We start from the raw sequence: 27,006 nt of genomic DNA on the forward strand, positions 1-27,006 counted from the left end.
CGGGGAGGGGGGGGTGGCCCTAACAATCAAATCTCCCTGATGATCCTAGAGTTTTAAAGCTACTGCAATAGTCTAATCCTTCAGTTCAGTCCTGCCACAGTTTGTCTCTGCCACTGACCCACAAGTCTTTGGTATTGGCGTATGGCTCCTGAGACTTGCAAGTGGGCCCCTCTTCCAGGCTGTGCACCCCGGGTCCTCTGTTGAGGGATGACTGTGCTATGTCACAGGTGAGTGCCGTCCCCCCAGGGCAGTTCTGGGCTGCTGGGCTGTGTTGGGAGGCTCCCAGTCTGCTCAAATGATGGCTGAATGGGGCTCTGTTAATTCACACTGCTCCCCCTTCCCAGCTCTGGGACATTCAGCTGAGGTTGCAGGGAAGGCTAATGTCCACGCCCAGTTTTGTGGTGTGTGCCTGTTATTTGAAGCACTTCCGTCACACTGGGTTGTCTGGGGCAGCTCTGGGCTATGGGGCTGGCGATGGGCAGGAGTGTTTCCTGTCCACCAGGATGGTGGCTGTGAGCGGACACCCCCCTTTTCTTGGGAAGTTGTGTTGTTTAGTGAATTTTCTCAGCCACTGGATTATTGCCTTTTGTCTCAGAGCTCTCTTATTTCTGCTCTTGACTTGACGTGCCCAAATTTCAATTCTTTGAAGCTTTCTGTATTGAGCTTCTTAGAGTAATTGTTTTAGAAAAAGCAAAAAGGATTTAAAAAAAAACAAACAAACAAAAAAAAAAAAACGGCCCTCCTCAGAGATCTAATGGGTTATTGAAATGCTAATAGACAAAGCAACCAGGGCCATTAAGGAAAGGTGCCCTGGGCAGAGAGATCAGCCTTGCTTCGGGATTTGCATATGTGCCTCAAGGCCTGATCTCCGCCCTTCCCCTTTCTGTGTTCACCAGAACTCCAAAAATCCTCTGCTTTTACTTTGGAGCTTCTCGTGTTGTTTTCCTTCTATGCCCGTCTCCTCTCTGCTGGGCTGGCTGCTCTCAGAGTCTCTGGTGTCTGGCCTCAGTCTATCTATGGTTGGAGTTTGAATCAGTAGAATGAGTTTCCGATGAGAGCAGCCACTGCAATTCTCCCTTCTCCTTCCTGGAGCTGACAGCCCCTCCTCCCCCGGGACTGAGCCTGGCAGGGAGGGGCGCGGGTCCCCTGGCCGCAAAAACTTACAGATTTCGCTGATTTCAGCAGTTCCACGTTTTCATGAGTGTTGTATGAAGTATGCCCAAAGACAGATTGCTCTGTGGTGTCCAGTCCACGCAGTTCCTGGCTTTTTACCTACTTTCCTGGAGGAGTAACTAAAACATACAGCTCACCAGTCTGCCATCTTGCCCCGCCTCTCAGCAGGCTTTTTAATAGAAACTTACCAGCTGGTTGTAAAGTTTATATGAAATTGCAAAGGATCTAAAATAGCTAAATGTTCTTGTAAAAGAAGAACCAAGTTGAAGGACTTCACCTGATTTTGAGAATTACTGCACAGTTACAGTCATGAAGACAGTGTGATATTGGTGTAAATACATCAGTGAAACAGAATAGAATCTGGAAATAGATACAGACATATGTAGTTAATTGATTTTCAACAAAGGCACCAGGGAAATCCAATGGGGAAAAGGACAGTTATAAACAGATAGTACTGAAACAACCGGATTTCTATATGAAAAAATTGACATTGTGTATTACACTTGTAGAATATATTTACAACAAATTACAATTCAGTATATGGTTGCTTTATTTGGAGTTTTTGAATCTATGTTATCTGTGTTTGGGGGAATAAATTGTACATCTGTGGCTGCTATACAAGATTTCTCAAACCACAGGAGTGTTATTTATTAAGTAAAACTTGTTAAGAGGCTGCCATAGCATTGAGGACACCAGTGTATCATTTAGTAAATAGTTTGGATTCATTACATAATGCTTTAAATTCTGGGTGATTTATTTTAAATGGTCTTCTGTTTTTAGATTGCATTTGGCCCCTCCCCTGAAAAGGAATTTTTAATTCCAAATATGTTATCAATGACATATTTGTGAGACTTCTAGCTGGGGATGGAGGGTCAAATGCTACATACTTGCACAAGATATAATCTCTTAAACTAATCGCTGAGTAGCTTGAAAGAGCTGATAGGGCTATTACTAATTTATTTCCAAAGTGTCTTTTAGATATTGGAAGAAGCTGATTCACTATGTGTCCCTCATGCATATGTTACCTAGTATTATTATTGTGACTAATCAAGTTTAATCAGTAAAAGAAGTCCCTGCCCTAAGAAACTTAAAATGTAAAAGTTAATTAGGTCTTGACAACATTTTCCTACTGTACATTGGATTTTGGGAGGGGTTTCTTAAGGATGAAAGATCAGGCTATATGTTTCTACCTCCCAGATCCAGGAAGCTCCGTAATTGGGTAAGACTTAACATTCCCCAAGGAGTCCCTGCTTCGGTAAGGGACCCTTGATCCTAGAGGATCAAGTTGCAGCTAGAATAGCAGCAAAGTTTTTTCTTGTCATTCCAATAAACTAGGAGTCTCCCAATGCTGGGACAAAAGCTCCCACCATGGAAGCTACATTCACCCGTCCATACAGTGCTAGAGACAAACCATAAGCCCTCTCTCTCTCTCCCTCTCCCTCTTTCTCTCTCTCTCTCCCTCCCTCCTTCCCTCCTATCTCTACAGTGTATTTTCTATACTGTGCAGTCAAGGACACTTCCATTACTATAATGTTACTTGAAATGTTCAAGTTACAGGAGGGTTGATTAGATAACATTTCTCCTTAGATAACAAGCCTGAGGATACACTTTGAACACTGTCACGGCAGCTTATTATCTAAGTCTTCTGTTACGTGTTTATAACTCATCTCCTAGGAAGGATTACTTTTGCAATTGGGTCATGTCAACCTTTTTGTATTGATTCTTCTTACTAATAATAGTGTACCATTTAAGAAGCTGTACCACAAACCAAGTCAAGCAAGTGCTTTACCCTCTCAAACATTTTACAATTAACTTATTTTAAGACAGAGAGAGTTAGATGGTGATAGCATTGGACCTCAAGGGCAGAATGAGTCTTCAAGAAGAAGCTCTTCCACCATGATCTATTCTCTTACTGGTCTCAGAGGATGACATAATCTTGACCATACCCTAAATCTTCGGGACCTTTCTGAAACTGGCTGTATATTGACTATCAACTGGTTGCCTGGACAGCAAAATACAAGAGATTGCCTTGTCTTTGGTGAGCTTTTGATCTAGTTAAGATCTAGTTAAACAGTCGTTTTCAACTTTAGCTGCCCACTAGACTCATCTGTGGAGCATTAAAAATACTGATGACAGAAATTCTGATTTAATTGATCTGGGGTGAGGTCTGGGCTTTGGGATTTAAAAAAAAAAAAAATTCCGCAGGTCATTCTAATGTGCAAACAAGATTGAGAATCAATGAGTTGGAAGGAGAAAATATCCTCAAAGAAAACTTCCAATTGACAACAATGTACAAAATGATATACTTTGAAATATATTTTTTTTTCTTTACCTCATTTCACAAAAGATATGATGTGGCTAAAAAATTATTTGGTACAGTATGAATTCCATTGAGGGGCACAGAGTTTGAAGTGAATCAATTAGGCCATAGATGGGCTAGGACATGTAAGTCAGTATAGAAATAATTCAGATATATATTATTTCTCTGGTTTCGGTTTACAAGGCAGTGGTGGCAGATTATAGGAACAACAGTTCTTAGAAAACACCTGATTGGTTCAGGTACTGTTTCTAAGGTGGTTGATTGGTTCAAAGACTGTTTCCAGGCCATTGATTGGTTTGGAAGCTGTTTTCAGGCTGTCAAGCTAGTAGATTGCCTTGTCTCCAAGGGTTACTCAATCTACAAAGCAATAATGGTCTCAGAAGCTTGTATGTAATTAAAAATTTTCCCCACCACAGAAGCTTATTGAAGAAAATACCAGCATTTTAAGGATGGCTCACAGACATGTTGCACATTTCTTCAATACAACTTCCTTAAGGGTTACGAATTGCTCATAAGGCAGAAGCTTCCTAAATGATTTTTTTTCACAAGTGGAGGAGTGGTTGGAGCTGCTCCATGGAAATCTTCCAGCTGTTAAAAGGCAGCATTAAACTATTCAGTGCAATTCAACTGTTGGACTATTTCTCCTTCTGGAGAGCAGATGCAGCTGCTCTCAGGTTTGATGTTAGGAGGAAATAAGATGGCATAAAAAATGAGGGTATGATAATAGTTAACAAAAACTGAGAAGAGGAGAAAAAAATCACTGCCATCCTATATCTTAATATTCAACTATTTATATTTTTGCACATTTTTCTTCTAATTGAAGGTCAATATTATTGGATGCTAACATATGTAAAATTTAAGGTTTAACTGTTTAATCATATGTTTAAAAAGGTGCTATCACTTTATTTTTATAGTGGTATGCCAAGTTCCTTTGAAAGAATGATGACATGACATGATTTATCAGCAAACTTTATATTTTTAGTTTCAGATGTAATGAGTATTTTTGAGTGTGCATGCTGAGAATTCATTTTACATAATTATCTCATTTCAAAAATGACAGTAATAACAAACATTTAGGGGGAGACTACATTGTGGCAGGCTCTGTTCTGAAGTCAGGGGATACAGTTGGGAAGAAAATGGACAAAAGAAAGGCAGGTAATAACAACCATGGCTGATAGTATGTTTTTGTTCCAAGTGCTCTCCATGTGTTAACATTCAATTCTCTTAATAACTATGAAATAGGTGCTATCCTCATCTCCCATTTTACAGGAGAGGAAACTGATACACAGAGAGGTTAAGTAATTTGCTGAAAGTCACACAGTTAGTGAGCATTAAAATCAAGATTTGAACCCAGGCAGTGTGGCTTTATAGACTGCACATTTAACTGTTATGCTGAATCTCTATAATTAGCTCATCTATTCTGTTTATTCTCTTGACACAAGGAGCCAAAAGTTTTCCTTTACATTTCTCAAATATTTTAGTTTTTACTTCAAATATTTAATATTTTAAACAATAAAATAGGGCATAATTATTATAGCCAATACATTACAATTATAGGACACTTGCTGAGAGCTTAGTACTTTACTTACCCAAAGAAAATAAGATGAAATGTCTTGTTTGGCATACTTGCAAAAATTGTCTAATGATAAATTATGACATGAAATTACAAAATGATCTGATGAAATGGCTCCCAACCTTCTCTGCACATTAGAATCACTTGAAGGGATTTTAAACTTTTCTGCTGCCTGGATCCCACCTCCAGAGATTCAGATTCAGTTGTATCGGATTATCTAATACAGTAAACTGACAGAGTGATAGAATCAGCCAACCTGCATGATTATGCAAAGCCCCAGTGGATTCCTCAAATCCCTGCAGAGTCTGTCTGCTCGCGGTAGGCCAGCACCCATCCTGTGCCCAGACTCAGCATGTAGCCTCAGCAGCTGCTGATAGCTGCTTGCCTGGGAAGGCCTTGTCTCTCTCTGGAATTTAGTTCCTTTAGACTTCTTTATGCCTACACTTTTGTGATGCCTTCAAAATCATATTTTTTATGTTATTCATTTTATTTTCCAATTGTTATGATGGGAGTGTTGGTCTGCCATGACCTACATCCTAGTTAAATGCAGTAATCCCTGTGATAGTCTCATATCTGCATCCCCCATACAACACACAAGGAACACTCACTCACTCACTCACTCATTCATTCTCTCGATCCTTGCTTCCTCTCTTGCATGTTTTCCACATTGTAGCTAGAATCATCTTTCTAAAATGCAAATCTGACAGTATCACTTCTTTTCTTAATTCATTGACTCCATATTTACCTCAGAATAAAGACCAAACTCTTTAAAATGGCTTGTAGTCATTTTCCAGCCTTCCCTCCCACCACTTCCCTTTCTACCCCTTCACTCCCACTGCTCCATACACACACAATCTCTCTAGGTTCCCACCCTACAAATGTGCTTTAGTTCCTCAGAAGCCCAGAACTCTTGAACTTCTAGACAGAGGAGCTCTAGAGCTGATTTGTACTGGCTCGTGAGAACCAATGGTGCACATCACTTCCCAATTCTGTGTTCACTTCAGTAACATGTCAGGTGCTTAAAGTCTATCATGGGAGGAGTATTTATGCTAAGGAAATTGGCAAAATCTATGAATTAGGGTGTTGTTCTCCATCCTCAGAGAGCTGGTTGTTAAAAATTTACGAGCACACCACTGCTTCTGGGCCTTTGCACATATGGCTCCCACTCCCCATACCTCTACTTGGCTCAGCTTAAATGACAGTTCTTCCTGGCAGCTTTTCCTGATTCTTCAAGCTTGGGATAGACAGTCTTCTCTGTGATTCTGTGGGAACTTGGGCAGCTCCCATTGTGTTTTATCTGTATCCTATACTGACTGATCAGTAAACTCCTTGAGGTCAGTAGCCTTGTTCACTGTTGTTATTTTCCACCTAGCATAGTGTTTGGTACATAGCAAGGAGCTAAATCATACTTTTAAATGAATTAATAAATGAGTAATAGAAAGAACTGTCCACCCAATTAAATAAGACCATGTCTTAATCTTTGTATCTCCTGGAATGCCTTACACACAGTGAGTATTCAGTAGAAATTTGAATAGAATGAATGTATTACACTTAAGTACACCTTGTCTTAGCCTAAAACTAGGGCCCCAGTTAAAGTATCCATTCTGGAAGTGAATCAATGACCTTTGAGTTATGATCCTGTAAAAGCAAAATGTGAACTATTAAAATATGTCACTAGAAACTTAGGATTTTCCCTAGCCATTAGTTGCCTCAATTTTCTATTCTTGTTTCCTCACTTCTCTAAATAAAGTGATCCCCAAGCTTATCCCACTTCCTTCTTTCGTCTTTCTTCGTATGCAGCCTGGACACTCTCTACTCACAGAATCATATGCACATGGACCCATGAGGCAGAGGAGGGAAGCAGTGCAGTGCAGGGTAAGGCACTTGGAATTTAGTCAGGAAACAATGGCTGTGTTCCTCTATGTCGTGGCCTTTCTGGAGCCTTGAGATCTTCATCTGCTGTGGGGAAAATGGCATCTTTCCTAATCAATTCACTGAGCTTTTGTAAGGATCAAATGAGTTAAAACAGGTAAAAATGCTTTTGTAAATTGTAATTGTACTACATAAAATTGAAACACAAAATTTCTCAGACAACTGGTTGTGCTGGTTTGGATGTCCCCCAAACACTGTGTTCTTTAATGCAATCTTGTGGGGACCGCCGTGTTAGTGTTGATTGGGTTGGAATCCTTTGATTGAGTGTTTCCGTGGAGATGTGACCCACCCAACTGTGGGTAATACCTTTGATTAGATTATTTCCATAGAGGTGTGGCCCTGTGCATTCAGCGTGGGTCTTGATTTAATCATTGGAGTCCTATATAAGAGCTCAGACAGAAGGAGCTCGCTGCTGCAGCCAAGAGAGACATTTTGGAGATGGCCATTGAAAGCAGACTTTTGCTAAGCCAGAGTTTGCCTGGGAGAAACTAAGAGAACACCCTTAGATGCCTAGAGAGAAATGTCCTGGGAGAAAGCCATTTTGAAACTAGAACCCTGGAGCAGATGCCAGCCATGTGCCTGTGCCTTCCCAGCTGACAGCTTTTCTGGATGCCATTGCTGTTCTTCAGTGAAGGTACCCTACTGTTGATGCCTTTGTTTGGACACTTTTATGGCCTTAGGACTATAACTGTGTTACCAAATAAGCCCCCTTGATAAAAGCCAATCCATTTCTGATATTTTGCATAATAGCAGCATTAGCAAACCAGAACACTGGTCTTGAGCACTTATTATATAGTCTAATAACTCCTTAGCAAGCAAGTGGCATCTGCAAGGAGACAAAAGAGTGTTCCAGTATGGACAGGGCATAGAAATCTAGGGGCTAAAAATTTGGGAAAAAGGATGTCTACATAAGTATCTAATTAGGTAAAGATTACTTTTTCATGTTGCAAAGACATAAAGTATCAGGTTCATATCAGATGTTATGTCGGAAATCTTGGGGTAGTTTTGTCTGAGATGCCAGGTGTGCTACCAATCAGGAATAAAAAAAAAACAATGTATCTAAAAAGCAAATGATAGGATATATTGGTGTCTGGTAATTGGAATAACAATGTTTCATTCTCTAATAGGATTTGAAAGGCTCTAATTAATCTAGAAGCATAAAATGATGACAAATATAAATCAAACAACAAAGTTCTGCTTTCAAAATAGGGAGCTACCAGTGGATATCACAAACTGCAAGCATGGATGCAGATACATGGTTTGCCCATTTTTTCAGGTTTTGGACTATATTTTCCCTTGCAGATGCTAATGATTAACTTCCCACGGTAGGAAGGCTACTCAGTGCGGTCTTCCGACCAGTGACACTCGCATCACCTGGGAGCTCGTTACCCCAGATCTCCTGAATCATATCTGCATTTTAACAAGACCTTCAGGTGATTTCCCATCTGTTAAGTTTGAGATGCACTGCCTTAGGGACCATCTAATCATTTTTTCAACTGGAAAAAACAAAACAAAACAAACAACCCAGGTCTGTAAGGGTGATTTATTGCAAAGTCGAATACACGTGAGTGGCAGAGCTAGGTTAGAACAAAGCCTTCCTGGTTCTCCTGATGCTCCAGTATCGCACATCACCTCCCAGTGCTCATCGTCTGGGTCTACCTGGTTAAGAAGCTTTGGGTAAATTACTGAACCTCTTTGAGCCTCACTTTCCCCATCTATAAAATGGAGATGATAGCAATGTCTTCTTCACAGAATCGTTGTGAGGATTAGCTCAAATTAATCTCTGTACAAACACTTTGGGCATGGTAAACACAATTCACATGTCAAGTTCTAAAATTCTCAGATGAGAAGGCAGATGATGTCCCACATAATTTAACAAGCAGAATTAATTTTTTTTTAATGGCACACGGAAGCAGATAGTTATTTACATCCTCTGAAACCATTCATGCCTTGGCGGCAATGTTTAGAAAGCAGTTGTTTGTTTTTTTCTTTTAATTTTTAATATTTTCCAGTGAAAAACTTATATAAGTTTCACAGCAAAGGTATCCTGCTAGTCATAATTATTTAATCACCTGGCATGGTAGGTTGACCTCTATTATGATGAATTTGGTGAACCCAAATCAAATTCAAACTTTGGAATTGGCACGCCAAATGCAAATGAAGAACCTGACTCACTGACCTACTTTCTTAGCAACTGAAAGCAGTGGGAGGTTGGATTAGTTGGTTTTCTTGCGCCATCTAGTGTCCATAATGATTTAGTTATCAGGTGTGGAGAAAATACAGGGAATTCCGATTGTATTTTTCCATGCAAATACATTCAGCCCTTAACTATGTGGAGGAGAAATGATCCAATGTACACAAGATTCCATTGGTCTCAGGATTCTTGGAACTGGTTGGAAAGTTGGAGACTTTCCTATTTAGAACAAAGAGATTGGAGTTATCCTTGTTGCTTCCCTCCATCTGTCATCAAGCCTTAAAAAATTTATTTCTTAAAACATCACCCAGAATACAGGAAGATGGTGGCATAGAGAGGAGTGAAAGCTAGTTAGTCCACCTGGAACAACTAATAAACAACCAGGAACAACTAGTAAATAATCTGGAATAATTGCAGGGGGACAAACATGACCATCCACTCATCATACACCAACCTGAATTGGGAGGAATGCCCAAGATTGCAGCATAAAATCTGTAAGTAAAAGCTGCAGATCCAAGCTGGGAGGCCCCTCCCTCCATGGCCCGAGCTGCAAAGCCTCGTGGTGCTAAAGAGAAGCTCTCTCTGAGCAAGTGAATACAGCTCAGCTGAGCTCCAACTGGGGTTTTAATTAACAAACGTGGACTGCTTGATACAGGCTACAAATCTCCAACAAGCAGACAGAGGCTTTGGGTGATGACTGACCTTGGAGAGCCGGAGGGTAGCCGTGGACTAGCCCTGAGGGGGCTTTCTGTCCCTGTTTTGGCTCAGTGGAGAAAGCCTCAGCCATTTTCAGTTTCCAGCCCTCTGACCCATACAAGGGTGGAGATAGCATAGGCAGAGAGAGACCATTCAAATGCTAATGACCTCTCCTAGGGGGTCTATCTTCCCTAAGAGGAAAGAGGTAGGGCCCAGCTCTACTACCTGCCTTGCATTCAGAACCAGATCCCAGAGCCTGGGGGAAAACAGCCACAGGCCACACCTTCTAACACCAGTCTGGAGTGTGAGGCTGACAGGTGGCACCTGCTGGGCAGAAAAGCACAGTGACCTGAGGCCCACAGGGTTTACCAATTTTCAAAGACACACCCTTAGGGAAACCAGATACTGAATAGTTCTTCCTTCTGGGACCAGAGCCCCTTTTGGTCTGGGAAAACCTGATTGGGGTAACCAAGGAAACCATGCCTAGGCAACAGAAAACTACAACCTACACTAAGAAGAATGAAGTTATGGCCCAGTCAAAGGAACAAACTTACACTTCAGCTAAGATACAGGAATTTAAACAACTAATACTAAGTCAATTCAAAAAGTTTAGGGAAGATACGGTGAAAGAGATGAACCATATAATGAAAACACTAGGCGTACATAAGGTAGAAATTGAAAGTTCAAAAAACCAATAGGCAGAATCTATGGTAATGAAAGGCACAACACAAGAGATGAAAGACACAATGGAAACATACAACAGCAGATCTCAAGAGGCAGAAGAAAACACTCAGGAACTGGAGAACAAGGCACCTGAAAGCCTACACACAAAAGAACAAATAGAGAAAAGAATGGAAAAATATGAGCAATGTCTCCAGGAACTTAAGGACAAAACAAAATGCAGGAATATACGTGTCATTGGTGTCCCAGAAGGAGAAGAGAACGAAAAAGGGGCAGAAGCAATAATAGAGGAAATAATCAATGAAAATTTCCCATCTGTTATGAAAGACATAAAATTACAGATTCAAGAAGCACAGCATACCCCAAACAGAATAGATCTGAATAGGCCCATGCCAAGACATGTAATAATCAGATTATCAAACGTCAAAGATAAAGAGAGGAGCCTGAAAGCAACAAGAGAAAAGCAATCCATCATATACCAAGGAAGCTTGATAAGACTATGTGCAGATTTCTCAGCAGAAACCATGGATGCAAGAAGGAAGTGCGGTGATATATTTAAGATACAGAAAGAGGAAAACCACCAACCTAGAATCCTATATCTGGCAGAACTGTCCTTCAAATATGGGAGAGAGCTTAAAATATTCTATGACAAACAGACAATGAGTTTGTGAAGAAGATACCTGCTCTACAGGGAAAACTAAGGCAGCACTGCAGACAGAAAGGAAAAGACAGGAGTGAGAGGTTTGGTACACAATGTTGGGAGATAGTAGTACAACAATGTAAGTACACTAAACAAAGATGACTGTGAGTATGGTGGAGAAGGAAGTTTGGGACCACGTGGGACACCAGAACAAAAGATGAAGGATAAGGACTGGGACTGTGTAACTCAGGGAAACCTAGGGTGCTCAACAGTTGTAACAAAATGTACAAATATGTTTTTACATGAGGTAGAACAAACGAATATTAACATTGCAAGGTGTTAAAAACAGTGTGGGATTGGGGGGAAAATAAAATCAATGTAAACTAGAGACAATAATTAATGGAAACATTGTATTATGCTTCCTTTAATATAACAAAGGCAATATACCAAAGCTAAATGCTTATGGGGGGAAGGGAATAGGGGAAGGGTATGGGACTCCTGGCATTGGTGATGTTGTCTGACTCTTTATTCTACTTTAGGTTAGTGCTATCTTTCCTTTTATTGCTTTCTAGCTGTCGTGCTTTCTCCCTCTCTCTCTCTCTCTCTCTCTCTCTCTCTCTCTCTCTCTATCTCTCTCTCTATCTCTATCTCTCTCTTTCTATTTTCTTTTTATTTTATCCCTCTGCCTTCTTTGACTCTTCCTCCTTCTTTATGGAAGAAATGGAGATGTCCTTATACAGATAGTGGTGATGGTGCTGAATATATAAATATGTGACTATACAGGGAACCAATGATTGTTTACTTAGGATGGAATGTATGGTGTGTGAACAAAACTGTCTTAAAAGAAATGAGTTGATGAAGAAAACTTGAGGGCACTATATTGAGTGAAATAAGACAGACACATAAAGGCATATATTGCAGGGTCTCACTGATATTAACTAATTATAATATGTAAACTCATAGACATGAAATATAAGTTACCAGGATATAGAATGAGGCTAAATAATGGGGGAGCAGTTGCTTATTATGAGCAGAATGTTCAACTAGGGTGAACTTGAAAGTTGGAAATGGACAAGGGTGATGGTAGCATGTTATGAGAATAACTAAAGTGCTGAAAGGTGTGTGAAGGTGGTGGAAAGGGGAAGCTCAGACTCACGTATGTCACCAGAAGGAAAGTTGGTTAAAAGATGGAAATGCATAAAACAGTGAATCTCATGGTGAACAATGTCCGTGATTAACTATACAAACATTAGAAATCTCTCTCATGACCCAGAACAAATGTATGACACTATAACAAGAAGTTAATAATAGAGGGGCATATAGGAAAAAAATATATACCTATTGCAAACTATATACCACAGTTAGTAGTATTTTAACATTCTTTCATCAACAATAACAAATGTACTATACCAAAACTATGAATCAATAACAGATGGGGGTGGTGGTGGTTAGGGGTATGGGAGGATTTGAATTTCCTTTTTTTGTCCTTATTTCTTTTCTGGAGTAATGAAAATGTTCTAAAAATTGAAAAAAAAATTGTGGTGATGGATGCATAGCTGTATGATGGTACCATGGGCAATTGATTGTATACATCAGATATTTGGATAGTTGTACGGTATGTGAACAATCTCAATTAAAAATATATATATATATATGTATATATATATATGGCATCATCCAGTCACATAGACTTATTTAATCCTTCCTTTGGGATTGTCTGTTTAGTAAGGGGGTTATGGTATATTACACTAGATTCTAGAATTTGGGGAAGTGTGCCTACCTCCCTCGGAGAAGAATGGCTGTAGGTGCACCCAGAAAGAGAAAGTCTGAGCAACAAGGTATCTAGCCCACAAAAAATATCTTTCCGCAGAGTGTGGCTGAGAAGTAGAAGAGAACTGCTGGACCTGATGGATCCATGCCAAGGATCAATGTAAGCTGGGCGATGGTCAGTGATGAGAGGCCAAACTTTCCCTTCACCCCATGTTTGGAAATGTGTTGTCTGGGTCCTTAAAATCAAGCTATAGTTCTAGGGATAAACATAGATGGTGCTGGAATTACCTGTTTAGCAGCAAGGGAACTCAGAATCAAGATTTAGTTGATTTGTAGAAAATAAAGAGATGCAATATTCCTTGCACACAGGTTGTGGGTGACAATGGGATTGGGAAAGCCATAAGGACCACACTGCACTTTGTCTAGTTTATGGATGGATGAGTAGAAAAATAGGGGAAGGAAACAAACAGACAAAGGTACCCTGTGTTCTTTTTTACTTCAATTGCTCTTTTTCACTCTAATTATTATTCTTGTTATTTTTGTGTGTGTGCTAATGAAGGTGTCAGGGATTGATTTAGGTGATGAATGTACAACTATGTAATGATACTGTGAACAATCGAAAGTTTGATTTGTTTTGTATGACTGCGTGGTATGTGAATATATCTCAATAAATAAATAAATAAATAAATAAAACCTTAAAATCTAGAGTATAGATCACCAGGAGATAGAATGAGAGTAGAGAATGGGGAGCTGATGCTTAATTTGTACAGAATTTTAAATTAACTTGATCGTAAATGTTTGGAAATGGATAGAGGTGATGGTAGCACATTATTGTGAGTGTAATTAACAGTGCTGAATTATGGGTGTGATTATGGTTGAAAGGGGAAAGTTCTGGGTCGTGCATGTCACTAGAAGGAAAGCTACAGGATAAGACATGGGACTGTATTACATAGTTGTGCCAGTTTGAATGTATTGTGTCCCCCAAACTCCATTATCTTTGATGTAGTCTTGTGGGGCAGATGTTTTGGTGCTGAATAGATTTGCTTGGAATGTGCCCCACCCAGCTGTGGGTGATGACTCTGATGGGATATTCCCATGGAGGTGTGGCCCCGCCCATTCAGGGTGGGACTTGATCAGTGGAGCCATATAAATGAGCTGACTCAAGGAGAAGGAACTCAGTGCAGCTGTGAGTGATGTTTTGAAGAGGAGCAAGCTTGCTAGAGAGGAACGCCCTGGGAGAAAGCCATTTTGAAACCAGAACTTTGGAGCAGACGCCAGCCACGTGCCTTCCCAGCTAACAGAGGTTTTCTAGATGCCATTGGCCATCCATTTTTGTATGTACCATGAGTTTCCTGTTCATATCCTTTGCCCACTTTTCAATTCTATGGATTTCAAAAAATTTGGGTTTTTAGGAGCTTTCTGTATATATAGGAGCCTGTTCAGGGTTGGGCACGAATCTTCACCCCGGAACTGGAGTCACTTCATTTTGAGACTTTGGTGGGGAATTGATGTGCAGACATGAGCATGGGCCTTCAGAAGTCACTGACCACTGAGGAAATACTTGGAGCCTCTGAGGAGACTAGTTTTGAAAGAGTGCTACCGAAGATTTTAAACTCCTCCAGCAGGTTCATAGTTATTGGCAGAAGGAGGGAATAGAGGGTGCATTTGAGTTTGCTCATGAGATTTCATTTTCAGCAGCTCCTAGCTGTATAAGAAGCAGGAGAGGGACATGGAAGGTTATTTTTTAAGGCTCTGTCTCAGGCTCTGACTTTCTGAAAAACTACATGGTTCTCTGAAGAAAAAAAACATAAAGCAGTGAAATTCCTGGGGTTCAGAAGAGCTTGTGTAGCTGCCCCCACCCAGAGGCATGGGTAGGGGAGGCTTCTGATGGGACCCCTGGACACTGAGGGCATTTTCTGGGAGTGGAATCCCCCCTCAGGAACAGGGACTGTGGAGATGCTATAGGCATGGCAGGTAACTGAATAGGAGCCACCTGGAGAAATACCTAGGGTGGCGGCCTTTGAAGACGTCAGGACTCTTAAATTAAATAGTGCTTCAGTGTTTGTGGCTGAATGACTGAGTTTTCAGAACACACTTTTGGATGCTAAAAATCTGAGAGCATGCATATACTAGGTAAATTTCTTTTTAAAAGTGCTAGAAAAAAGTCACCTACATATATACTAAAGTTAGAGATATTGGTATGTGTTAGGGCGGAGTTGTTCAGGAATCCACACAACGCAGCGAGTCATGGTTTAAGTAGAGAGTTTAAGGTTTATTAGAGGAAGAAAACAGGTAGGAGCCATCAAAAAAGAAAAAGGAAGAAAATGGCTCCAGCTCTCTATCTGAGAGCAGCATTTTTTAAAGGAAAAACCCACGTGGGGAGGGAAGGGTGTCCTGTGCTTTGAGTGGGTGAGGGCTTATCAACTTCTGAGCTGACTGGTTACTACGGTTCTAACACACTATTCTTCTTTTATGTGTACTGTATTACCCATGTGGAGGAAGCAGGTCTTTTGGCTTGTTTGTGGTCGTTCATCTTATGGACCTATCTCATCTTGCCTTGTCCGCCCCCTGGGGTCTAGGCACCACTGTGACTGGGATTTCTAAAACAGCTTCAACCCTTAGTTTATGGTGCACCTGGTATCTGTGAGATAAGCAGCAGGGCCCCTGGATCAGACATTCCTTCTATATGTTAGACTCTTTTTTTCTGGGGTCTGACAGTATGGAGGACACTGGTTCAGGGATTTAGACTCAGAAAGCATGGGTTAGAACAGGGGCAGGTCCAGGTTTTGTGGGGACTGAATTTATACAATTTGGGAGCTCCTCTATAAGATTAAGAATACGAAATTACAAATACTAAAGTAAACCTCAGAAGGAGTTGGTGCAAGTGAATCCTTCTTTGGTTTAGAATCTAAGAATAGCCGTTGGCAGGTATGAATTTGACTATAAAGGAGTCACATCATACCCACATTTAACTATGTGAATTCATCTATACCAGCAGCAGGGAGGAGAAAGGGGGGAGGGACAGAGGGAGGGAGAGAGAAAGAAGAAGAAGAAGAAGAAGCAGAAGAAGAAGAGGAAGAGGAAGAGAGAGGAAGAGGAAGAAAGAGAGAGTGAGCTCACTGTTTCCCTCCAAGAATCTATGCTCTGGAGCAAGATGTATAGGTGCAGCCCTCTCAGGGTGGAGCATTCGGCTATGAAAGTGTGTTTCCTTGTTGGTACAAGTTGCTTTTTTGTACATGACCCTGAATGCCAGTTAACTACTTCATTTTGTCTCAAATGAAGAAATAGCAATGGAGAGTAATTTTTGCCCCAAATCTTGACTTTAGAATTTAATCTCTGAGTGACATGTGACTCCAGTATTTCTCCTGCACTCAACGTGGTCTCATACTGAAGCTGGAGGTGGAGGTGGTGGGTCATCAGTATGAGAAATGGAACCAGTGTAACAGTGACTTTTTAAACATAATCTTAAAATTCTAAGCAAGCAGGAAATTGTAAAGTAGCCTTAAAATGTAACCTTCAAAGCTTGAAAACAGGATATAATGGAAGCTCTAAATTCTCACAAAGGAGCAATATGTCAAGTCTGAAGTGGTATGTAAATGTAAAGTCTGCATCCAGATATGAATAAAGCCTTTCATCTATCTCCCTAGACACCTGGAGGCATCTTTCCCAGGTATTACCTAGTTCCTGTAGAAAACAGGAAATAACTGAATTACTGCAGCTCTCCAAACCTGCTACATGTTAAGTAAAATAATTAACTCTCTTTGTCTCTAATGGGTTTAGCCAATTAAAGAATTACTGGGAGATTGCCCAAACCTCTCAGATATAGATAAGGTTTTGGTCACTGGTGTTTTATGTTAATTAAATGATTAGCCTTCTTTGTCTCTGAACCTGCATAAAAACCAATTGAAGAAAGGCAGATTTGGGAAAGCTTCCCATCTCCTGCCGGCATAAATAAACCTTTTTTCCTTCTCAGCCTAGTTCAGTGTGACTTCCATTGGCTGCGTGGAGTGACGAACACAGATTTGGGAAGTGCCCCTTCTATACCAGGCACAGATGGCACCAGTTTAGTCCCTGTCAGCCAGAGATGGGGATTGATCACAAAAGCTAAGAACTCCCCCCCCCCCCTCCCACCATACACACACTTTGCCAAGTGTTGGGAGGTCAAATAGGAGCACTCTTCCACACAACCTTGAGATTTGGCTGGTGGAGGAAACTGGTTAGGCCTTTAATCAACCATTGATGGAGAGGCATGGAGCAGGAGACTGGATTCCACAGTAAGATTAGGGAGCTGTGGGAGCATTGTTCATTCTTGGAGGGGGCACAGTTTTGTAATAGCCTTTCCTAGGTCTGTAAGGAACAAACATCTGCTAGGGAAAAATTTAGGAATAAAATCTCCTGCTAACCCGAAAAATCTTCTCCACAAATGTAGAAAATAAAGAAAACAGTTTTATTGAATAAACATTAAAACAGATTGTGGTCACAGGCAATCTGCTAATGAGATTGCTAAGAGAAAAAGAAATCTCACCTTTTATATAGGCAAGCCCATACAATCCACTACATACAAGTCCTCATGCAAGAGGATTTGACAGCTGTTTGCTATACATTCTTCGTTCATCTCAAGTTCACTTGGTAATTGGTATGGCAATCTGTGTGTTAGTAGCCACTATCTGAAGGAAAAATAAGACTTCTATCTCTATGATAAGCAGATAGTTACAGCTAGGAGCAAGGTGCCTAGGATAAACTCCTCTGGTGACAGGGAGAAAAGGGTGCTATCTTCCTTGAAGTTTACTTTTCAAAGAGATGGCTCCTGGGCCCCAAGAAAAACTCCTGGCAGGCCAGAGGCTTATTTAGCTTCTAAAAAGATTTACATACGTATCAAAGTATACATGTTTCTCAAGGAAATGCTCTAAGAAAAGGGAAGAGGGAAAAGGTCTCTTTCCCTTTTGTCAGCACAGAAATTCAATCTTATTTTTATTTACCTTCATACTCCCTTCCCTATGGGTGAAATGAATGTTTGAGAGAACAATCATCCTTGTTGAGAACTCACAGCCGATAAAGTGGAGGCAAAGACATACTTGCAAGGATGGATTGGAGGTTCCAAGGAAGCCAGAAAGGAGCCACATTGGTCCTTCTGTGAGTATCAATCCCTCCCACCCTCCAATACCAGAAACCTAGTACTTGGAGTGATACAGTCAGAAATGTAATAGTGGCCTTTTAAATGTAAACTTAAAACTGTAAGCAATCTGTGAATATGAGCTCTCACTCTCACAGAGGAGCAATATATAAATATAAATTATGCACCCAGATAAGAATAAGATTTCATCTATTGCTCCAGTCCTCCCAATATGAATAAGCTTTCATCTATCTCCTAAGACTTGGAGGCACTATGTCCCAGGTGTCACAGAGGATATAAATCCTAAAGGAAGTAGTAAATAACTGAGATAAACAAACAAACAAACAAAAACAAACTACTGAAGTTCTCCAGACCTGTTACCTGTTACCCAAGATTATCATCTTTCTTTGTCTCTAATGTGTATAAAAGCCAATTGAAAAATCTCTACGGGGAGGCAGATTTGGGAAATACCTGCTGCCCTCCCACTGGTGGAAATAAACTTTTTTTTTTTCCTTCCTCAGCCCTTTTGGTGTGTCAAGCCGCACCAAGCGACGAACCCCAATTTGGGAAGGGCCTCACCTACAGAAACACACACCAGGAGAGGGTGTCTTGTAGGGAGAGAGATACTGTCCACTCACTTGGATGCTACTCTCCTAATCTACCCTCTACTGTGGGCAAATGGGAGCTATGTGGCCCTCCTACTCTGTGCGCTTTGAGGATGGAGAGTGATGTAAAAAGCTTCCTCGGGGAAGCTCTGCCTGTGCCTAGAACTGAGCTCTCAGGGTGAGACAGACTGTGGGGAGGTGGATAGTTCCCAAAGGGAGTCATCCCCAGAAGGGGAAGGACCAGGCTCACCTTTGCCATCCTTGGAGGGGGGTTGGGGATCAGATATTTCATCATTCTGAGAATGGTACACACTCTATCCTACCAGGAGAGAAGGGAACTGGGCATTATTTGGGCAGACTGCTGGTCTATAACTAAACTGGGTCTTATCTTCATTAAAGGATTCCCTCTTAGGAAAAAAAAACACACACACGGGTTCCATTCCCATTGGGGTCTGGAACCTTCTTGGATTTTTTTTTTTTTTTTTTCCCACATGAAGGAGTTATACTAGTCCAAGTTAAAAGTGGACCCCAAATGATTACATTATACAAGCTGTGAGGTTTTTAAACTTGTGACAATGTACAGCAAGGAAATCCCTGATGGGGGATGTATGACACTGCCACTAAAAGGTCTCAGCAGATGTGACAGCAAGAGAATCATCAAGAGTGTGACCTGTTACTCAGGTCCCCCCAGAGACAGCCATTGGGCTCTCTCCATTTATAAGAAAATACTAACTCTTACCAAAGGGGTCCAGAAAATTCCCCACCGACTCTTTCAAAATAGATTCCCCAAAGCCTCAAACTTTTGCAGTTCAAATATAGCATTGGTGTTTAAACTGCCACATAGCTAATTTACTATCATTCAGCTTTATACTTAATACTTTAGCTAATTTAGTCTGATAAGTAAAGTAAGTCTCATTACAAGACGGCATTTATAGTAGTCCCAAAATACCTAGGTCCCCGAGACTTCATAAAAATTTCACTAAGTTTATTTTCAGAACCTTAAATCCTCTAGAGTTCCTATGCAGGTAAGTCCCAAAACCCAGAGGCAAGAGCCTCTTCAAGAACATCAACCAGATGCAGCCCCCTTCCCCATAACGTTGACACCCCTTTTTATCCCTGAAGATTGAGCAAGTGATTAAACGAGTGGAAGGGGTAGAAACAGACAAGATAGGATTTAACAAAGGAACAGAACACTGAATTTCTATATTAATACTTTTTTTTAGATGCTAGGGTATTAGAATGGCCAGAAGTAAATACCTGAAATGGTGGAACTGAAATCCGTAACATTAAAATCTGCTCTATATCTACTCGTTAAATTGTACTTCGAAAGTTATCACCATTCTGTATATATGTCACAGTTTACAATAAGGAAATAACTGAATTTGTGCATTTGTAACCTATAACATTCTTGGAAATTTGCTCTCTGCTTAAGTCGTACTTTGAAATTTTCACTGTTGCTTGTATATTTCACAAAAAATGTAAAAAAAACAAACAAAAAATAAAGTGATCATATTTTGAAGAAAAAACAATAGCCATCTTCAAACAGGCAAAAAACATTTACCAAATGCTTCCAAGTACTCCTACTTAACTCCAAGGAAACATCTTTCCTTGGTAGGCAACGGAGACTACCGCCACGCTGTGGTACCTGACTGGGTAGTCCCCACTTTGCTAATCATACACATTAGTTAATAACTTTTTTGAGAAACGGACGCTCTGACACGCCTAAGTATGCTTTCAATCTTTGCTCCAGAAACGTACAAACAAAACTTTTAAAATGTTTTGTAATATAACTTTAGATGCTTCATGGGTCCTCAGAAGTACTCTTCAGGAGAAATTCCTTATTTCTGGTACTACAAAATCTCGCTCTTAGAATTTCCCTAAAACTCATTCCACGATTCACGACAGGGAGAACTTTCCCAAATTTCCAAATGAAGTTCAGATCCCGCCTGGTCGCCAATCTTGGCCGAAAATGGTGTCCCAGGCGATTGAGCTGTGGTAGCGGTGGGAAGGCTCCTTTCTTCACTAAAATTTATGCCTTTATGAAAGCGGCAGTGCAGTCTCCATGTGGAAAGAGAGTCGGTTGGTTTCCTTCCATTTTCCGGGTTTCTCTTGGTTGTTCCGCAGGAAAACGTAAAGAGAAAAAACATTGCCGAGCAGAATACGTAAGAGAATACAACGCACAGGCGCGAAACCCTCACGCCAGGTTCTCTGAGAGGAGGACGCACTCCACCTCTTCGCTGTCGCTTTAGCCCCTTCCTATCCTTCCGCGGAGCTTTTTTTTCCCTTCCCCTCTGACCTCGGAAAGGAGGGGGAGGGGCTTCTGGGGGCGGAAGTTGCGGTGCATTGTGGGCTCGCCTAGAGTCGTAGAGCTCAGTCTGAATGAAAGTGGCGCGCCGCTGCAGACGTTGCCCGCGTTGGCGCTGCTAGGGTTCGCATACCGGCAGGGATTCAGGTGCCTCGGACCTCCGGGGCGGAGCGGACCGCGAGGAGGCGGAGGCGGAGGCGCGAAGAGGGTTGGTGAAGGAGCGGTGAGGCTCTCCGCGGCCCCAAGACATGGCTCACAACAAGATCCCGCCGCGGTGGCTGAACTGTCCGCGGCGCGGTCAGCCGGTGGCAGGTAACCCTGGCAGTGGCTGTTTTAGTCCTTGCGCTCCGGCGGGGCCCGGGGGTGGGTTGTCTGAGGGGCGCAGCTTTCGGTAGTTTCTATCCCATTAGTTATCACTAATTCAAGACCGAGATGTGCTCTGTCGGATGAGGCTTCTTAGATGATTGTTTGAGAACAGGGTCAGGAGGGGATGGGTCAGTGGGTGGGAGCACTTGTCACCAGCCTGTAAGGCGAAGTATTACCCACGGGTAGATAGACAGGAGGTTTGTGTGATAGGAGCTGAGAACCCAGGCATACAGGGGCCAAACTTGGACGCTCAGTCAGAAGTTTGTGAACCTTTCAGGGTTCTTGGCAGGGGAAGGGACAAGTGTCGGTCTTAAGGTAGAGGAGGAGGAAGAGGAGGAGGAGGAGTTATTCGCAACGGGGAAGTGGGTCGAGACCGAGACCGGGAATCTGGAGGTTTTTTTTTTTTTTAATGATTTTTATTGTGGATTTTTTCACCGTTATCAAGCTTGACATACAGTAAGCTTTGAAGTGTTTGGTTTTGATAAATTTTGACATTTATAGGTGTATATGTACATACATCCCATGAAATCATCAGTACAATCAGGATAGGGTACATAACCATCAAATTTCCTCCTGCCTCTTTGTAATCCTTCCCTTCTCATGTAACCACTGATCTGCTTTCTATCAGTATTAGTTTGCACTTTCTAGAACTTTTTAAATAACTGGAAAATTAGTATGCACTTTTTCTTTTTGGGTCTGTCTTCTCTCACTCAGCGTAACTATTTTGAGATTCATCCATGTTGCATGTATGGGAATGAATATTCCTTTTTTTTGTTACGTGGTATATCATTTTGTGTACGTTCCTTTTTTTTTTTTTAAGTAATACATATACCGTTATGTGTATACACCACAATTTGTTTATCCATTTACCTGTTGATGGATATTTGGGTTGTTTCCAGTTTTTGGCTATTACAGATAAAGCTGCTGTGATCATTAATGTATAAGTTGTTGTATGGACATATGCTTTCATTTCTTGTAGGTAAATTTTTAGGAGAGGAATGGCTGGATCTTATAGTAGGTGTATGTTTAACTTCTTAAGAAACTGCCAAAATCTTTTCCAAAGTGGTAACATTTCATATTCCCACCATCAGTGGTTGAGAGTTCCATTTGCTCCATGTCCTTCCCAACACTTGGTGTGGTTGATCTTTTTATTTTAGTGTGTAGTGTTATCTTTTTCTGGTTTGAATAATGATAGCTTCTTGGCTATTTGTGTATCTTTTGTGAAGTGTCTGTTCATATCTTTTGCCATTTTTTGATTGGTTTATCTTATTGAATGGTGAGAGTTCTTTATATATTGTAAATACAAGTCCTTTTTTGGATATGTTTTCCCAGTCTTTTCTCTAGTCTGTGGTTTGCCCTTTCATTCTCTTAACAGTTTCTTCTGAAGAGCAAAAAAATTTAAATTTTGATGAATTATTTATTGCTTTTACTAGAAGATATTTTGAAACAAAATTATAGGATTTCATAGTGAACCATGAATACTTAATAATTATGGACATAGCTGCAGTATGTCTACTTAATAATTTAAAATTATCTGATGAAATATTGTAGTCACTTTTTATTCAGGTTTTCTGATTCTTCCGGTCTGTCAAATTTTCTTCACATTTTTGGCTGCTCAGAATCGAATGCATTGAAGGAAACGAGTAGAAGAGGGGAGACTAGTTCGGAACTTGTTGCAGTGGTCCAGTAAAAGACATTAATAGAAGTGGAGATGAAGAGTAGTGAGCAGATTTGAGAGATATTAAAGAAGGAAAATGGACAGAACTTGGTGTTGGATTTTGAGTAAGGGATAGAGTAAAAAAGTTGAGTCCTAAGTTTCTGGCTTATGCAGCTGGCTTATGCAGTTTGGAGGAAATACTCTTAAGGTCCTTGTTGCATAGGGATGTTGAGTAGACTCTCAGATATGATTTGAAATTCAGAGAAGTTTGTGTTGGAGATGTATATTTGAGAATCACCAGCATAAAGACAATATTTAAAGACATGGTGGTTGATTAGTCAGGATAAGTAGTGCTAGTTTCTTAATAAACAGCTCCTCAAACTCAGTGATTCAAATAACATGTTTATTTCCTATTCATATCACAGTGTGTGATTGTGTCAGACAGTGTTCTAGTTTGCTAATGCTGCTGGGGTGCAAAACACCAGAGATGGATTGGCTTTTATAAAAGGGGGTTTATTTGGTTACACAGTTCCACTCTTAAGGCCATAAAGTGTCCAAGGTAACACATCAGCAATCGCGTACCTTCACTAGAGGATGGCCAATGGTGTCTGGAAAACCTCTGTTAGCTGGGAGGGCACGTGGCTGGTGTCTGCTCCAAAGTTCTGATTTCAAAATAGCTTTCTCCCAGGATGTTCCTCTCTAGGCTGCAGTTCCTCAAAATTGTCACTCTTAGTTGCACTTGGGATATTTGTCCTCTCTTAGCTTCTCCAGAGCAAGAGTCTGCTTTCAATGGCCATCTTCAAACTGTCTCTCATCTGCAGCTCCTGTGCTTTCTTCAAAGTGTCCCTCTTGGCTGTAGCAGCTTGTTCCTTCTGTCTGATCTTATATAGTCCTCCAGTAATTTAATTCAGACCCACCCTGAATGGGCGGGCCAACATCTCCACGGAAATTATCCCATCAGAGTCGCCACCCACAGTTGGGTGGAACACATTTCCATAGAAACACTCAAAGAATTACAATCTAATTAACACTGTTAGGTCTGTCCACACAAGATTACATCAAGGATAATGGCGTTTGGAGGGACATAATACATTCAAACTGGCACAGGCAGCTTTCCTGGGCAACTCTTATTGTACTGGTGAGTCTCTAGGCTCTTTCCATCTTGTGGTGCTTTTATCTTAATCTTGTGACCTCTGAGGTTGCAGTGGAAGAGGGGAAGAGTGGGAGTGAGTATTCTCTCAGAGAGTTTTATGGCCAGACCTGGTAATGTCATATCTTACTCCTTCCCAACACCTGCCTACATATCACTGGCCAGAACCAAGTCACATGGCCCTAATCTAACAAGAGAAGCTGAGAAACGTAGTCTTTCTGTGTGCCCTGGAAGAAGAAAATACGTGTGATTTGGTGAATAGATAGCATTATTTCTGCCATGGGAGTGGATGAGATCTTCCAGACCAAGAATGTAGGGAGAGTAGAGGAGAAGGCCCACGATGGAACCCTTAGGAATCTGGCAATTGGAAGTTGGGTAGAGGAAAAAAAAAAAAAAGGAACTAAGGAGTTGAGAAGGAGTAGCCAGAGATTGGGTGTAAGGTGGGTGGGTAGAAACGAAAAGAGTGTAGTATCATGGAAACCAAGAGAGTTTTTCAAGAAGGAAGGCTTTGTCAGACATGTGAAATGCTGCTAAAATGTTCAGCAAGGTACCAGAAAAGTTGGTAACAACAGGGAAGTTGTTGGTGACTCTGACGAGTACTTTCAGTGGAAATGTGGGGTCAGAAGTGAGATTGGTATGGACTGAAGAGACACTTGATTGCAAACTTCTTAGAGAGTTGTATTGGATTGCTTAGGGGTCGAGTAGACAGCCCTGAGACTAGCCTTAGAGTCTAATTCCGACCTCTGGGATGAGAATAGAGTGGCAAAAAGTTTCAGTGGCTCCAGAAGGTATGAACAGAAGTGACTTGAGAGTGGCCTGCTGACCTGAAGAGGAAGGTGGGGTTGGAACATCGAAGAAGTATGTTTACCTCATGGATCCATCCATGAAGGTCATAGGTGGACCTTGGTCATTTTGACAGATGCTGTTGAGATGGAAACAAATAATATCCAAAGACCAGGTGCATTGGTTTCTGTTTGCTGGAGGCCAATGAGGACAAAAAATGGAGTATAAAGCAATAGTTGTTCCTCCTCTGATGCCAGGAATGTAATTATCTCTAGGAGGAGGGAAAGAGAAGGGGCAGGGAGGAGAATTCTGAATTGACTGTGGGGTGTCTTGAATGGGAGCTCAAAAGCTAAGTTATGTTCATTTATAGAGAAGTGCAGTTATTACATTTTTGTCCACACATGTACAGGTAAGTGAATTGGAGGTGAGGAAGTGAAGATAAGACCATTGTATTCAACTTTCTCAAAAACTTTGTCTATGAAGAGGAGTAAAAATGAAGCGTAAGTTGGATTATGATATGAGAGAGCTTAGGGCATTTTAAAATGCTGATGGGAATGAGCTAGCAGATGGGGAGAGCTGAAGATGGCCAGGTTCGTGTGATGGGCAGTTGATTGATGGTCCTTGTGCAGGCAAGATGGAAAAGAATCCAGAGCAGAAGCAAGGGGGATTGGCTTTTAATGGGAGGAGGAACAGAGGAAGAAAGAGAAGTTGGGTTCAGATGCTGGAAAGGTGAGGCAAGTTTCTGCTGGATGGTGAGGAGGCATTGTCGAATAGGGGTTATATGCATTAACTCTAGATCCATATTACCTGAGTTTGAGTCACTGTTTTACTGTTTACAAGAATGACATCGGGCAACTTACTTAATTTCTCTTGCCTTTGTTTTCTCGTCTGTAAAATGGGAATAATAACAATACCTACCTTACTGATAGGATTTAATGAATTAATATTTGTAACGTATTTTTCAACAGTGCTTGGCATGTGGTAGGCGTTATGTGAGGTTAGCTTTTATTATTATGGCTTCTGTTTCTTTTTTCTTTTTCAGTAAGGTATAATGTAAAGCTGTCAGTTGAAAAGGGGTTGGGGGAGCTTGGAATATTTTAGAAATGCTGAAAAAATGTGAAACAGTTATTTGTCATAGAGGATAGTTAGTGGTGCATGGTAGGATTGCCTTTGGGATCAGTGATTATGGTTGATAGTGTTACTCATCTGCTTGGCTGTGTGATTTTTCTCTAGGAGACCTCAGCTGCATGAGTGTAGGCATAAAGAAATCAGGTGGTTGGGTTCATCAAGATCTGGGTTTTTCCTCAAGTAAGGATGACTGAGCAGTAGTGGGGACAAGGAGGTTAAGGGTGTTTACAGGGGACTGATTGTGATGATGACTTGTGGATTCTGATGTTGGATAAGAAGGAAAGGGAAGAATGGAGATGCTGATGGAAACAGGATAGGACCTCTGAGACAACAGGGAGAAGGAGAGAAGGTCTAATGGGATGAATTAGAGGAGAACACCTTCTGTTTTAGTTTCCTGGCTGCTAAAACAAATATCATACAATGGGTTGGTTTAACAACTGGGATTTATTGGCTCATGGTTTTAGAGGCTAGAAGGCTGGCTTCCTTCCAAGGTTGGTATCTTCTATTGGCCAGCAGTCTCTTAAGTTCCTTGGTTTTTCTATCACATGGCAATGTACATGGCAGCTGCTTCTTTCTCTTATGGGTTCCATTGACTTCCAGCTTCTGGCTGCTCCCTATGGCTTCTCTTTCTGTCTGCCTTTCAGTCTGTTTATAAAAGACTCCAGTAATCCTAATTCAGTTGGACTGTACCTTAACTTAAGTAATATCTTAAGGAGTGTTTATTTACAGTGGTTCACACCCACAGAATGGGGACCAAAACCAAGAACATGCCCAATCTGGGGTACACATTTTGACCAATGACACCTTCTAATATACCGTATTATTTATTTGTTTATTTTATTTATTGTTAATGGTGTGTCTCTCTCCAGTAGACTGTAAGCTCTGTAAGGGCCTAGATTTTTATCTATTTTTTTTTTTCT

The 27,006-nt window shown here is 41.0% G+C and overlaps 1 protein-coding gene across 4 annotated transcripts in view; it reads left to right on the forward strand.

The window, feature by feature from the left end:
• Window positions 1-21,063: 21,063 nt before the first annotated feature.
• The window catches only part of RNGTT (RNA guanylyltransferase and 5'-phosphatase), a 407,161-nt gene continuing 401,218 nt past the window's right edge, over window positions 21,064-27,006 (forward strand). For all 4 annotated transcript variants that reach the window (XM_037843368.1, XM_037843369.1, XM_037843370.1 and 1 more), the window contains exon 1: window positions 21,064-21,314. In XM_037843368.1, the coding sequence (XP_037699296.1) occupies window positions 21,251-21,314 (64 nt within the window). In that variant the 5' untranslated portion in view covers window positions 21,064-21,250. The remainder of the gene's footprint in view (window positions 21,315-27,006) is intronic.

Source organism: Choloepus didactylus, chromosome 7 (genome assembly GCF_015220235.1).
Source record: "Choloepus didactylus isolate mChoDid1 chromosome 7, mChoDid1.pri, whole genome shotgun sequence".
NCBI classification, from domain to species: Eukaryota; Metazoa; Chordata; class Mammalia; order Pilosa; family Megalonychidae; genus Choloepus; species Choloepus didactylus.